At 41.2% G+C, this 15,599-nt stretch overlaps 1 protein-coding gene across 1 annotated transcript; it reads right to left on the bottom strand.

Moving 5' to 3' along the window:
- Positions 1-10,067: 10,067 nt before the first annotated feature.
- Positions 10,068-14,646, bottom strand: elac1 (elaC ribonuclease Z 1). The gene is made up of 5 exons (XM_076099540.1): positions 14,386-14,646; positions 13,770-13,973; positions 13,117-13,175; positions 12,297-12,507; positions 10,068-11,365 (listed from the first exon to the last, which is right to left on the bottom strand). Exons 1-5 carry the CDS (start codon positions 14,540-14,542, stop codon positions 10,887-10,889), a joined length of 1,110 nt encoding a protein of 369 aa, XP_075955655.1. The 5' UTR covers positions 14,543-14,646; the 3' UTR covers positions 10,068-10,886.
- Positions 14,647-15,599: the final 953 nt, after the last annotated feature.

The raw sequence follows: 15,599 nt of genomic DNA on the forward strand, positions 1-15,599 counted from the left end.
TGTCTGTCTCTTTGACGTTCTGTCTGTCTCTGACTTTTTGCCTGACTTTCTTTCTGACTTTCTGTCTGTGTCTCTGTCTGTCTTTGTGATTTTTCTGTCTGTCTCTTTGACTTTCTGCCTGACTCTTTATTCATACCATAAAGGAGAGATTGATAGTTGATAAAGGGTTGCATATGACTCCCTATTAAGTCCCTAGATTAACTTCTATGAGCCTCTGGTGGTGGTAGGACCTAAAGAGGACTTTTGCAACTGTTTTATAAGTCCCTAGATTAACTTCTATGAGCCTCTGGTGGGGGTAGGTCGGATAAAGAGGACTTTTGTAACTGTTTGATACACAACACAATGATTACAATCTCTGGTTGACTGTCTGTCTCTCTGACTTTCTGCCTGACTGTCTGTCTGTCTCTCTGACTCTGTCTGACTTTCTGTCCGTCGCTCTGATTTTTTGTCTGACATTCTGTCCGTCCGTCTGTCTCTGACTTTTTGCCTGACTTTCTTTCTGACTTTCTGTCTGTGTCTCTATCTGTCTGTGTGATTTTTCTGTCTGTCTCTTTGACTTTCTGTCTGTCGCTCTGATTTTTTGTCTGTCCGTCCGTCTGTCTCTGACTTTTTGCCTGACTTTCTTTTTGACTTTCTGTCTGTCTGTCTGTCTTTCTGAGTCTCTGTCTGTCTGTGTGATTTTTCTGTCTGTCTCTTTGACGTTCTGTCTGTCTCTGACTTTTTGCCTGACTTTCTTTCTGACTTTCTGTCTGTGTCTCTGTCTGTCTTTGTGATTTTTCTGTCTGTCTCTTTGACTTTCTGCCTGACTCTTTATTCATACCATAAAGGAGAGATTGATAGTTGATAAAGGGTTGCATATGACTCCCTATTAAGTCCCTAGATTAACTTCTATGAGCCTCTGGTGGTGGTAGGACCTAAAGAGGACTTTTGCAACTGTTTTATAAGTCCCTAGATTAACTTCTATGAGCCTCTGGTGGGGGTAGGTCGGATAAAGAGGACTTTTGTAACTGTTTGATACACAACACAATGATTACAATCTCTGGTTGACTGTCTGTCTCTCTGACTTTCTGCCTGACTGTCTGTCTGTCTCTCTGACTCTGTCTGTCTGACTTTCTGTCCGTCGCTCTGATTTTTTGTCTGACATTCTGTCCGTCCGTCTGTCTCTGACTTTTTGCCTGACTTTCTTTCTGACTTTCTGTCTGTGTCTCTATCTGTCTGTGTGATTTTTCTGTCTGTCTCTTTGACTTTCTGTCTGTCGCTCTGATTTTTTGTCTGTCCGTCCGTCTGTCTCTGACTTTTTGCCTGACTTTCTTTTTGACTTTCTGTCTGTCTGTCTGTCTTTCTGAGTCTCTGTCTGTCTGTGTGATTTTTCTGTCTGTCTCTTTGACGTTCTGTCTGTCTCTGACTTTTTGCCTGACTTTCTTTCTGACTTTCTGTCTGTGTCTCTGTCTGTCTTTGTGATTTTTCTGTCTGTCTCTTTGACTTTCTGCCTGACTCTTTATTCATACCATAAAGGAGAGATTGATAGTTGATAAAGGGTTGCATATGACTCCCTATTAAGTCCCTAGATTAACTTCTATGAGCCTCTGGTGGTGGTAGGACCTAAAGAGGACTTTTGCAACTGTTTTATAAGTCCCTAGATTAACTTCTATGAGCCTCTGGTGGGGGTAGGTCGGATAAAGAGGACTTTTGTAACTGTTTGATACACAACACAATGATTACAATCTCTGGTTGACTGTCTGTCTCTCTGACTTTCTGCCTGACTGTCTGTCTGTCTCTCTGACTCTGTCTGTCTGACTTTCTGTCCGTCGCTCAGATTTTTTGTCTGACATTCTGTCCGTCCGTCTGTCTGACTTTTTGCCTGACTTTCTTTCTGACTTTCTGTCTGTGTCTCTATCTGTCTGTGTGATTTTTCTGTCTGTCTCTTTGACTTTCTGTCTGACTCCGTCTGTCTCTCTGACTTTCTGTCTGTTGCTCTGATTTTTTGTCTGACTTTCTGTCCGTCCGTCTGTCTCTGACTTTTTGCCTGACTTTCTGTCTGACTTTCTGTCCGTCGCTCTGATTTTTTGTCTGACATTCTGTCCGTCCGTCTGTCTCTGACTTTTTGCCTGACTTTCTTTCTGACTTTCTGTCTGTGTCTCTATCTGTCTGTGTGATTTTTCTGTCTGTCTCTTTGACTTTCTGTCTGTCGCTCTGATTTTTTGTCTGACTTTCTGTCCGTCTGTCTGTCTCTGACTTTTTGCCTGACTTTCTTTTTGACTTTCTGTCTGTCTGTCTGTCTTTCTGAGTCTCTGTCTGTCTGTGTGATTTTTCTGTCTGTCTCTGACTTTTTGCCTGAGTTTCTTTCTGACTTTCTGTCTGTGTCTCTATCTGTCTGTGTGATTTTTCTGTCTGTCTCTTTGACTTTCTGTCTGTAGCTCTGATTTTTTGTCTGTCCGTCCGTCTGTCTCTGACTTTTTGCCTGACTTTCTTTTTGACTTTCTGTCTGTCTGTCTGTCTTTCTGAGTCTCTGTCTGTCTGTGTGATTTTTCTGTCTGTCTCTTTGACGTTCTGTCTGTCTCTGACTTTTTGCCTGACTTTCTTTCTGACTTTCTGTCTGTGTCTCTGTCTGTCTTTGTGATTTTTCTGTCTGTCTCTTTGACTTTCTGCCTGACTCTTTATTCATACCATAAAGGAGAGATTGATAGTTGATAAAGGGTTGCATATGACTCCCTATTAAGTCCCTAGATTAACTTCTATGAGCCTCTGGTGGTGGTAGGACCTAAAGAGGACTTTTGCAACTGTTTTATAAGTCCCTAGATTAACTTCTATGAGCCTCTGGTGGGGGTAGGTCGGATAAAGAGGACTTTTGTAACTGTTTGATACACAACACAATGATTACAATCTCTGGTTGACTGTCTGTCTCTCTGACTTTCTGCCTGACTGTCTGTCTGTCTCTCTGACTCTGTCTGTCTGACTTTCTGTCCGTCGCTCAGATTTTTTGTCTGACATTCTGTCCGTCCGTCTGTCTGACTTTTTGCCTGACTTTCTTTCTGACTTTCTGTCTGTGTCTCTATCTGTCTGTGTGATTTTTCTGTCTGTCTCTTTGACTTTCTGTCTGACTCCGTCTGTCTCTCTGACTTTCTGTCTGTTGCTCTGATTTTTTGTCTGACTTTCTGTCCGTCCGTCTGTCTCTGACTTTTTGCCTGACTTTCTGTCTGACTTTCTGTCCGTCGCTCTGATTTTTTGTCTGACATTCTGTCCGTCCGTCTGTCTCTGACTTTTTGCCTGACTTTCTTTCTGACTTTCTGTCTGTGTCTCTATCTGTCTGTGTGATTTTTCTGTCTGTCTCTTTGACTTTCTGTCTGTCGCTCTGATTTTTTGTCTGACTTTCTGTCCGTCTGTCTGTCTCTGACTTTTTGCCTGACTTTCTTTTTGACTTTCTGTCTGTCTGTCTGTCTTTCTGAGTCTCTGTCTGTCTGTGTGATTTTTCTGTCTGTCTCTGACTTTTTGCCTGAGTTTCTTTCTGACTTTCTGTCTGTGTCTCTATCTGTCTGTGTGATTTTTCTGTCTGTCTCTTTGACTTTCTGTCTGTAGCTCTGATTTTTTGTCTGTCCGTCCGTCTGTCTCTGACTTTTTGCCTGACTTTCTTTTTGACTTTCTGTCTGTCTGTCTGTCTTTCTGAGTCTCTGTCTGTCTGTGTGATTTTTCTGTCTGTCTCTTTGACGTTCTGTCTGTCTCTGACTTTTTGCCTGACTTTCTTTCTGACTTTCTGTCTGTGTCTCTGTCTGTCTTTGTGATTTTTCTGTCTGTCTCTTTGACTTTCTGCCTGACTCTTTATTCATACCATAAAGGAGAGATTGATAGTTGATAAAGGGTTGCATATGACTCCCTATTAAGTCCCTAGATTAACTTCTATGAGCCTCTGGTGGTGGTAGGACCTAAAGAGGACTTTTGCAACTGTTTTATAAGTCCCTAGATTAACTTCTATGAGCCTCTGGTGGGGGTAGGTCGGATAAAGAGGACTTTTGTAACTGTTTGATACACAACACAATGATTACAATCTCTGGTTGACTGTCTGTCTCTCTGACTTTCTGCCTGACTGTCTGTCTGTCTCTCTGACTCTGTCTGACTTTCTGTCCGTCGCTCTGATTTTTTGTCTGACATTCTGTCCGTCCGTCTGTCTCTGACTTTTTGCCTGACTTTCTTTCTGACTTTCTGTCTGTGTCTCTATCTGTCTGTGTGATTTTTCTGTCTGTCTCTTTGACTTTCTGTCTGTCGCTCTGATTTTTTGTCTGTCCGTCCGTCTGTCTCTGACTTTTTGCCTGACTTTCTTTTTGACTTTCTGTCTGTCTGTCTGTCTTTCTGAGTCTCTGTCTGTCTGTGTGATTTTTCTGTCTGTCTCTTTGACGTTCTGTCTGTCTCTGACTTTTTGCCTGACTTTCTTTCTGACTTTCTGTCTGTGTCTCTGTCTGTCTTTGTGATTTTTCTGTCTGTCTCTTTGACTTTCTGCCTGACTTTTTATTCATACCATAAAGGAGAGATTGATAGTTGATAAAGGGTTGCATATGACTCCCTATTAAGTCCCTAGATTAACTTCTATGAGCCTCTGGTGGTGGTAGGACCTAAAGAGGACTTTTGCAACTGTTTTATAAGTCCCTAGATTAACTTCTATGAGCCTCTGGTGGGGGTAGGTCGGATAAAGAGGACTTTTGTAACTGTTTGATACACAACACAATGATTACAATCTCTGGTTGACTGTCTGTCTCTCTGACTCTGTCTGTCTGACTTTCTGTCCGTCGCTCAGATTTTTTGTCTGACATTCTGTCCGTCCGTCTGTCTGACTTTTTGCCTGACTTTCTTTCTGACTTTCTGTCTGTGTCTCTATCTGTCTGTGTGATTTTTCTGTCTGTCTCTTTGACTTTCTGTCTGACTCCGTCTGTCTCTCTGACTTTCTGTCTGTTGCTCTGATTTTTTGTCTGACTTTCTGTCCGTCCGTCTGTCTCTGACTTTTTGCCTGACTTTCTGTCTGACTTTCTGTCCGTCGCTCTGATTTTTTGTCTGACATTCTGTCCGTCCGTCTGTCTCTGACTTTTTGCCTGACTTTCTTTCTGACTTTCTGTCTGTGTCTCTATCTGTCTGTGTGATTTTTCTGTCTGTCTCTTTGACTTTCTGTCTGTCGCTCTGATTTTTTGTCTGACTTTCTGTCCGTCCGTCTGTCTCTGACTTTTTGCCTGACTTTCTTTTTGACTTTCTGTCTGTCTGTCTGTCTTTCTGAGTCTCTGTCTGTCTGTGTGATTTTTCTGTCTGTCTCTTTGACGTTCTGTCTGTCTCTGACTTTTTGCCTGAGTTTCTTTCTGACTTTCTGTCTGTGTCTCTATCTGTCTGTGATTTTTCTGTCTGTCTCTTTGACTTTCTGTCTGACTCCGTCTGTCTCTCTGACTTTCTGTCTGTCGCTCTGATTTTTTGTCTGACTTTCTGTCCGTCCGTCTGTCTCTGACTTTTTGCCTGACTTTCTTTTAGACTTTCTGTCTGTCTGTCTGTCTTTCTGAGTCTCTGTCTGTCTGTGTGATTTTTCTGTCTGTCTCTCTGACTTTCTGCCTGACTCTGTCTGTCTCTTTGACTTTCTGTCTGTCGCTCTGATTTTTTGTCTGACTTTCTGTCCGTCCGTCTGTCTCTGACGTTTTGCCTGACTTTCTTTTTGACTTTCTGTCTGTCTGTCTGTCTTTGTGATTTTTCTGTCTGTCTCTTTGACTTTCTGCCTGACTCTTTATTCATACCATAAAGGAGAGATTGATAGTTGATAAAGGGTTGCATATGACTCCCTATTAAGTCCCTAGATTAACTTCTATGAGCCTCTGGTGGTGGTAGGACCTAAAGAGGACTTTTGTAACTGTTTGATAAACGACCCAATGATTACAATCTCTGACTTTCTGCCTGACTCTGTCTGTCTCTTTGACTTTCTACCTGACTCTGTCTGTCTCTTTGACTTTCTGCCTCACTCTGTCTGTCTCTTTGACTTTCTGTCGCTCAGATTTTTTGTCTGACTTTCTGTCCGTCTGTCTGTCTCTGACGTTTTGCCTGACTTTCTTTTTGACTTTCTGTCTGTCTGTCTGTCTTTCTGAGTATCTGTCTGTCTGTGTGATTTTTCTGTCTCTCTCTGACTTTCTGACTGTGTCTCTGTCTGTCTGTGTGATTTTTCTGTCTGTCTCTCTGACTTTCTGCCTGACTCTGTCTGTCTCTCTGACTTTCTGTCTGACTCTGTCTGTCTCTTTGACTTTCTGCCTGACTCTGTCTGTCTCTTTGACTTTCTGCCTGTCGCTCTGATTTTTTGTCTGACTTTCTGTCCGTCTGTCTGTCTCTGACGTTTTGCCTGACTTTCTTTTTGACTTTCTATCTGTCTGTCTGTCTTTCTGAGTATCTGTCTGTCTGTGTGATTTTTCTGTCTGTCTCTTTGACTTTCTGCCCGACTCTTTATTCATACCATAAAGGAGAGATTGATAGTTGATAAAGGGTTGATTACAATGATTACAATCTCTGGTTGACTCTGTCTGTCTGTCTTTTTTTCTGACTCCGTCTGTCTGACTGACTCTTTGTCTGACACGATACCTTTAACACACATTACTAACTTTGCTTCTTCCCCAGAGTCTCTGTGCTTTCTCGCCTCGCAGGTTTCCATGGATCCTGGTTATACCTGGACTATGGTCTTGCCTCCTGCCGTGGTTCTGTCATATGTGTTGTAACTCTGTTATGCTGTTCATTCTGTACACATGACATCTATTACACTTTTGTCCATCCTGGGAGAGGGATCCCTCCTCTGTTGCTCTCCCACAGGTCTCTCCCTCTTTTCTTCCCGTTAAAGGGTTTTTCCTGTTCCGATGTGAGGGTTCCGGGACAGAGGATGTCGCATGTGTACTGATTGTAAAGACCTCTGAGGCAAATTTGTAATTTTGGGCTGTACAAAAATAAATTGAATTGAATTGAATAAGGGAAAAACTGTCAACTGTGTTTAACTGTGTAAAAATACTGAACAAGTGCAAATTAATGGGAGAGCTGAAACCAGTTTTCGGAGAGTCCATCCATCCTTTCTTTCTTTATATCCGTCTGTCTACTGTAATGTCATGAGAAGTCACTCGGGCAGGCTAGGGTGAGGTGGTGCAAGGTAATTAACAAAAACAGACAAAAATCAAAGGTTCCTAGAAAAAGGTGAAGTTTTATTCTTCTGTTACTAGGCAACTCAGGTATCTCTCTTTATCTAAATCAAAAGTCCAAAACAAACAAAAGCATTCAAGTGGGGATAATGGTTCGTTAAACTGAACAGTATTAGAAAAAAACTCAACTTAGAATGTCCTCGCTTTCACAGGCTAGCGGGTCTTCTTTCTTTCAATCCTTCTCAGTCTGGTTCTGTACTGGACTTTATGCAGTTCTCCAGTCCGAGTTTGTTCTCGGACCTCCTTCCAGCCGTGTGCTCTCTCCTTCTCTCCTCTGCCTCCTGCAGCTCTTTAGTCCTGCCTCAATTAGGTGGCTTAAACACCCACACCTGGGTGGGTGTTGAGGCATTCTGGGAGCTGTAGTATGTAGATCGGCGGCCATTTTTATGGTGTGGCTGCTGATCTACAAAGGGAATGTAGCACCCCTCCAATACCTGGCCCCTTGTGATGCCACACTATCTTATCCATATATCTATCCATCCATCCTTTCAATCTGTCTCTCTTTCTGTGATGAGTTGCTTTGCCTCAAACTGCTCCTCTCCAATAGAGATCACAGTACACTTGAGGCATATTTACTTCATACATGGCTGAATTACCCACAAGGAATGTGCAACTGCCCCAGGACACCAAACCCTCCCGGGCCGCAAGGCCCCAGGTGTATGTGTAGCAAAAAGCTTGCTGTTATTTGACTAATTGCGTATCTGTATATATTAGACACATGGATCCCATTACCTCCTTTACACAAAATATACACAATGATATGATGCCTCCTGGTGAGGCTCTGTGCATCCTATATCTATATGTCATACATTGCTCCATTAATAATTTGTCAGAAAAAAAACATTTATTTCAAAATGATATGGTTTGCACAGCATAATGTCTGTCAAATAATTTAACTGCACAAATGTGTTGACTTTCAACTCTCTAGTGAATATTAGTAAACCACAGACAAAACTTCGTGTCACAGAGAATGTGACATTTATCACTAAAGTGTTACGGGCAGCATCTTAATGGTGATTATGTTCCTCATGATCTTTGCACCACTTTCATGAGGTTTTTCTTCTTATGTATTTGTTTGTGTGTGTCTTTTACTGCCTATGCGTTTTATTTGACTTACAAACCCTTAAAACCCCAAATTCTGATCAGCTGACAATGAAGTTTCAGATGAGTTTCTCCCTCCCTCTGTGCTTATTGTGTAAATAGAACCAAACCGGAGAATTAAAAAAAAAAGTGCCATTTATATTTCTGTCCCCAATCCGTGCTTTTCAGATATGCCACGAAGAAAATGTGACAGTTTCATAAATCATCCTTGTTATGATTCATTTATCAAATGTATTAATACACCAATTCAATGTAGTCCACATGACCATGAGGTGAATCACCCCAGCAAATGCACACATAAAGCATTACCTGATAAAAAAAAAAAAAAGGTGACTGTGCTTTTTTCCATTTAGTTTCACATTACAGGTGCGGCAAGGAAAATGTGTTGTCTGGATAGGAACCAAGTGATTGGAGTCGTTGTTACTGTTCTCACGTCCTGCTTGATGTGTAATTGTATAAATATATAAATGAAAAATAAAAGAATGGCCTGGGTTGCAATAGAGATTGGAGGCTTTCTCACTGTTGCCTGCTGGTTGCTGTGTAATTCTTAAATATATGAATGAAAGATGAATCATTTTCCTTAACATGTATTTAATCTTGGATTCTCAACAATAAATTAGATTCCAGCAGCCCGCTGATAGCCTTTTGCTGCATGCATGCTTAAGCCTTCATACATATAAGGTTGCTTTTGCACACAACCCATGTAGTTTCTCTCTATCCAAGACACATGAGCAAGTTGTGATAGGAATCACAAGAGATCCTTCCCTCCTGCGTAAAATGCTGCAGTTACCGTTTGTCTGGTCCCGACGGAGGGCTTCACATCTCTGTGGGAAGCAGCAGCAGCGATGGGGTTAGTCCCCTCTCAGGTCCTTCTACTGTGTCGGTCAGCTCAGCCTACCCTCTGCATCACAACAGATTGCCCAAACACAGAAGTGTCCTGCCTCACTCAAACAGCAACAGCTAGTGTTCCTCCACAGAGAAAGCAGCCGTGATTTATAGGGACCGGATAAAGATGTGGGGCAGCTCACTGCCTCAGTTCTAAATAACGGTACTTATGACAGCTGTAATTCATGGGCTTCATGGTTCATGGGATGTACTCTGGCGGAAAACGTATAATTGGACTTTACTGTAAACATCCCTGCCTTCTGCCAGTGGGCTTTGAAATGAGATCTGTCTGTGGCAGATGGGGAAACAGGATTGTTTGGTATCAAGATGTTCTATCTCCCATTGTTTTTTGGATCATAGCTGGATCTTCTCTCAGTGTCTGTGTGGGTTTGGTGGATTAGAAACTCTAGACTAAGAATGGGTCACAACTAACAGTTCACTTTACTACTTCTTCAGAGAAAAACAAATGCGATGTTTGATTTGAGCCACAAGTGGTCAGTGCTGCCCCATTTTATGCTTCTGATGAAAGGTGCTGCAAAGGGGCATGGGTTGTTATTGTTTTTTCAGGGTATTTAGGGACTGTTAGTGCAGTTTACATTTTATAGTTAAAAATTACACAACTAAGCACAATAGGTTTGTAAAATAAGGATTTTAATTCACCACTATTCAGGTCAAAAATAATGAAGAGATGCGCACACGCACAAATACAACCATTTGTATTTATGCAACCATCAAGCTAAAATAAAATGTCAGCAAAGAGTAGCTGTGATTAATAGTTCTTATAATAAAAAACTATATGGGACAGAGTGATGCTGAAAAATGAATACATGCACAAAAAAATAATGACAATGAAGATAAAAAAGGAATACAAACAAAACTGATTAGCAAAGATTTGGTTGCTCCATAACTCCTTTATTATAGTTTAACACACAAAGCAAATTGTTTCTTGCTCTCTGTTCAAGTATGCCGTCAGTTTACACAATGTGGCTGTTCAACAGAAAACAGAGGACCAGTTTGATAGCACCATTATGAAAGGCACAATAAAATAGCATTCACACACACACACACATTATTGTACGTAACTTTATTCTTTAAAACAAGGAATAAAACTGTAAAAAAAGACAAAAAACAAAAGTAAGTAGCTAATATCTGCAACTCTGTCTGAACAGGGAGAAATGCTATTCCATGAGCTTTCTCTGAAAAGATATCTGAGCTCTTCTCTTCCCTCTACCCCTTGATTATTCATATTATTTCATTTAAAGACTTTCTACTAAATAAATTAGCTTAAAATGTGGTCTTTTTGTTGGGGAATCAATGGAGTCACATTTGGATTATTACTAATCAATGCATTGTTATATAACAATTAGTATAATGATCAGTTGTCATGGAATCCTACATAGAACTTTCCAAGTGTCTGAGCCACCCGTGAGCTTGACAGTGGATCTGTTGATGAAGGCCGTGTGATACGGTCGAAGACAAGAAAGGGCACCTTGAGCAGAGATTGTGTTGTCGACGGCTGTTTCCAAGTTCAAGAGTGAGCTGACAAGCTCAACTTTACAGTAAAAGTGCTCAGACTCACCAACTTTGAAAATCTACAGTCTCATTACAAAAAGTGTTGATGCTGACAGTTAAAAGCTTAACCTAGTGAGTGAGTTGAACTGAGATTGTCAATATATAATAAGGCAATATAAAAACTGAATTAGTAGTTCATTACCGTGGTCTTCTGAGAGGAATGGGCAGCGTAAGAAAGTCCTCAGCCAGAGTCACTTCTACATCACTGCCCTGTAGAGCATCTTCTGCCTGCCTCTTGAGCTCTGACACATCATCCTCGTCCCCTTCCTTCCGCATGGAGCAGGGTTTGTACCTCTGGCTGAAGTGGTACAGCACCAGCCTCCGCGCACAGCAAGCCCGAGCCACCGCTGCCGCCATTTCAGGTGTACTGTGTCCGTGGTCCACTGCTTTCTCTCGGTGCTCATCCCCAAGTGTGGCCTCGTGAACCAGAACATCCACTTCATTGCACAACCTCAGTGGTCCTTCCCCAAGAACCGAGCTGCAGTCTCCAAAGATGCAGACTTTCCTACCAGGAATAGCTTCTTCCAACACCTCAGTAGGCAGAACGACGCGCCCGCTCTCCAGAGTTACAGGCTTGCCGGCTTTCAGCCGCCCATAAAGCGGCCCTGGTTTCAGGCCTGAAGGACACAAAATTAGACCATTCACAATAATCCACAAGTACCATTTGGAGAGCATTTACTTTCTATGATTTAGCATATTGTACCACAAATGTGTCATAGTCTTGTGTGACCTGTGTGTATATCGGATCTAAATTTGGGTGACTTAAAAAACAACATAAAAAAGCGACAGTATAGTATGTAGTAAAAACGTCATAGTCGGTCATAACAAATGTCATAGTATAGTCTGTCATAGAATAGTATATAATAATAAAAAAATCATAAAAACGCCATACTATAATATGCAATAAAAGTTATTTAAAAAAAGTCTTATATGTTAATATTAAATCTGAGACTCTGGGTCACATTACATGGAAGTTAATGCAAACACTTTATATTTATGTAGAATAAATGTATACATATGTATAATGAAAATAGGTGTGCTACATGAGACCAATTTACTTTACTGTTTTAATCATAATTGTCACGTATATTGGAAAGTCAGCATGAAGGTATTGACAAACTGTTGAGAACAGTCATATGTTGATGATCTCTAAGTCAGCCCCCAGCAGTTAAACGTGAGGGCTTGGAGGTGAGCTAACCGTCCTCCTGCTGCCAACAAACGTAAACGTGGTTTTTGACAGTACACACGGTTTTAGTAGTGAATTACAGAGATTTATGCAAACTATAAAGCCATCAATGATTTCTTTAACCACTTTTTTTTTTTCACGTCATATCCTGTAAACCGCATTTCTCTTATTATCTTCATGTTGTGCTTTTATGCTTCCCATGTTCAATTAGAAACACAAATCTAGTGCTATTTAACTGTGGAATCATTTATAAATATATAACTGGTACTGGAAGGGTGTGGATTCATATTTTTCAGTCATCTTTCACTACCGGTGTTAAAGTAAACAGAAGAGTAACATACAAAGATATGAAGTGCATTTACCTAGTTCCTTCAGGAGCTCAGTATTCAGTCTTCCGGGTCGGTCATGCTCCTGAACGCAAAAACCAAAGGAGGGGATGCGGTGAAACAACCTGAAGGCCTTGACCACAAACTTCTTGTCTTCAAAGAGGAGGTAACAGTCACTGGAGACATCCAGGAAGATCGTCCTGCCCGGCTGCTCCTGAGGGTGCAGAGGACCACACTCCGCTGTCATCTGAAGAGACACAACACAGAACGTTAAAGATGACATGCTCCTGTGTGGGTGAAGAACACCGTTACCACCGTCTCTTGGGCTGAGGAAATATTTTCAAATTTAGTTTAAATAAATGGATGGGAGTCAAGCTACAAATGAGGCTGATTTAGTTAGTTGACATTTGGACACCTCAGCTTTAAATCTCACACATTAACGTTGCAAAACGGATGCAGATAAAGGAAAGGATATAAATTGACCTCACAAAGGGAAGTCTTTAAGTATAATGCATAGGGACAAAGTACACATGGATTTTGCTAAATGTCATGATTGCAAAATGATGCTACGGTACTATAGGTTGATGCCCATTACATGCTTTGGTGGTTCAGGGTGGAGTGGGGTTAAAAAAAAGCGGTTTGAGTCGGGCCGGGCCTAAATATGTGGTAGACCAAAACTATAGGCCAGTAGGCAAATAAGATCCATGAAGACTGTCCTCTTTTATATCATAGATAAAATAAATTAAATCCAGAAACTAACATATCGGTGCAGCCTGAGTGAAAGTTTGTTATATAGGGTTTTGCACTATATAGAACTAAAGTGAGATTTATTACCATGCAGGAATCAGTCACTTACCTCCAGGCTGAGCTGTCCCTCTTCTGGACTCTGGTCGGTTGTGGGCTCCAGCTCATGTACTACAGCAACATACATAATGTAAATGAGAGCAGAGTACAAGAGAAACAATTAAGTACAATAAAACGATTACAATGAATAACATAAATTAGGCTGGAGGTGGAAGATTTTACAGAAAATAAAGAGGGCTGAAAATGTGTTGTAGTTTCCATATAATAAAATGTTTTAAACATGATAACCATAGCATAGCTGTGATTTGCTACTGACTAATCTGTCTTGGTATGGGTAGAAATCCATTGTGTAGCATACACATGTAGCATACATACATAAGGTAGATTTGCTCTGCTGTAAAAACTGCACTTAACTATGCTATACATGTTTGCTACCTAAATCCATTTTTTTTCAAAAGTTGTACATATACTCATTTTGACATAAAAGGGACTAAATTGATTAACTAGTATGCAGTATCGGAATGAACTGCAACATCTCCTCCTGAAGGTTGCATTTTAACTCACAAATGCAAAGTAAGTGAAATTTCGGAAACAATCAGAATGTGCAACCCATAGTTTACTTTGGTTGTGGTACTAATAGAGCACCAGTGTTTTTTAAAGCTGCCGTAGTGTGGACACATTAGAGGTTGTACATTTTGTACATGCCTGCATAAGGGAAGAGCAGCTGTGATCCTGTGAGGCCAAGTGTCACCCTTAAAAAGTGGCGGAGGCCCCGCGGCCCGTAGATCTCCACACAATTCAGGTTCTGCTGCTCGGGGTTGGTGTTGAGGCTCACAGTGCAAAGGAGACCAGGCAGACCAAACAGGTGATCTCCATGCAAGTGCGAGATGAACACCTTGGTGATTCGACCTGGGTAGAAAACACAACATATCATTACATTCAACAGGTGGTACGATGGGAATGTGGTGAGTTGAAACGCTGGATTAAAATGCAGCAAATAAAGAAGGTTAAAATGTCTTGTAGTTATCACATCAGTCATCCATTGTAGTCCAACATCTTCAAGGCTCTGGCAGAGACTAAGACATTTATGTTAATCAGAGGCTATGTTCGCCCGAGATTAAAAGAAAAAGTCTAGTCATAGCAAAAGCAATGGCGTTTAAAAGAGTCAGGGGTGAAAAGTAAGTAGTTACAAGCACTTAAATGATTTGTACCCTTTTCATGTGCTTGAACATGCATCATAAAATCATCCTAAATTGAATGGAATTTGGATTAACTCAAATATTGTTCTCTCTCTCTCTCTCTCACTCACTCACTCACTCACCGGCTCTGAGTTGGCTCTTCATCAGTTGGGTCTGGGTTCCCTCCCCGCAGTCAAACAGCCAGCACTCCCCTTCAGTCCGCAGCACCAGAGCCGAGGCACCGCGGTGAGGAGACGGGTAGGCCGAGCCGGTCCCGAGGAAAGTCACATCCATGGTCATCCTCCCAAAGTTACAAGACGACGGGTGAAAACAGTCTACGAGTAGAACTCAGGCGGCATGTATGCAACACTCAGTACTGTAAACAGTCGCACTGTGATGACGTGTAACGAGCGACGGTGCGGCGTTTAGGTAAAGTCAGATTTTCGAGAAGTCTAGGGCCCAATCCCAATATCCACCCTCACGGACTCACGGATTTTGAGGCGCGCTCCCGCAAAGTCCGTGAGGGTTTAGTGCTGTCCCACTGTCAAATCATCGAGTGTTTGAGGCTCTCTGGCAGACATGTTGAGCCCTTTATGAACCCTTACCGTAAGTCAGCATAGGATGCTGACTTTGCCTAAGGGAATTACCCACAAATCATTGCAATGTGACGTCAAACACGGGGTAACCAGTGGACGCATGGAGACGTAAAATAAGGTAAACAAAGAGGACGGATCACGTGTGTCCAGCCTGTCATATTAAATTTACTCAGAAACATTAAGGGTTAAAAATGGAACAAAATAAAAACATGAAATCAGAGGACATTTATTTATTTATTCATCAAATATTTGATTTTGTCATTGAAGCTGTTTTGACAAAAACGGGTAAATAGATTATTCTCTCTTATCTCAATTTGTGAGGAAAGAGTCTGGAAGACGTTCAAATCAGGGAGTACAAAGTATAAAATAAATACCCACAATTATACATCACATTTTTTGTTGTTTTTATGGTACTTAGATACTTAGTATACTTTGTAACCTTGAGGAAGTTGCCATCTGCCATAACTGTGACTACTGAACTGCATAGATACTCACTGGATTTGACACAACACATCTAAAAGAAATGCTCGAGCAAATGTTTGTGTCAATAGAAAAAATATTTTTCTCGTGATTGAAAATATTTATTTTTCTCGTGATTGTTACTGACAATATATGTTTCTTCATCAGAAACATATATTGTCAGTAACAATCTATATGATCATCTTGTAGGCACCGTTACTTTAGCATCAAGTACTGCACATTAAAAATGCCAGTAAGGACATGAACATGTCATTTTCAGAATGTAGTGAACCTGCTATTTC

The sequence above is a fragment of the Anarhichas minor genome, unplaced genomic scaffold, assembly GCF_050575085.1.
Source record: "Anarhichas minor isolate MPS153535 unplaced genomic scaffold, ASM5057508v1 ptg000025l, whole genome shotgun sequence".
Lineage (NCBI taxonomy): Eukaryota > Metazoa > Chordata > Actinopteri > Perciformes > Anarhichadidae > Anarhichas > Anarhichas minor.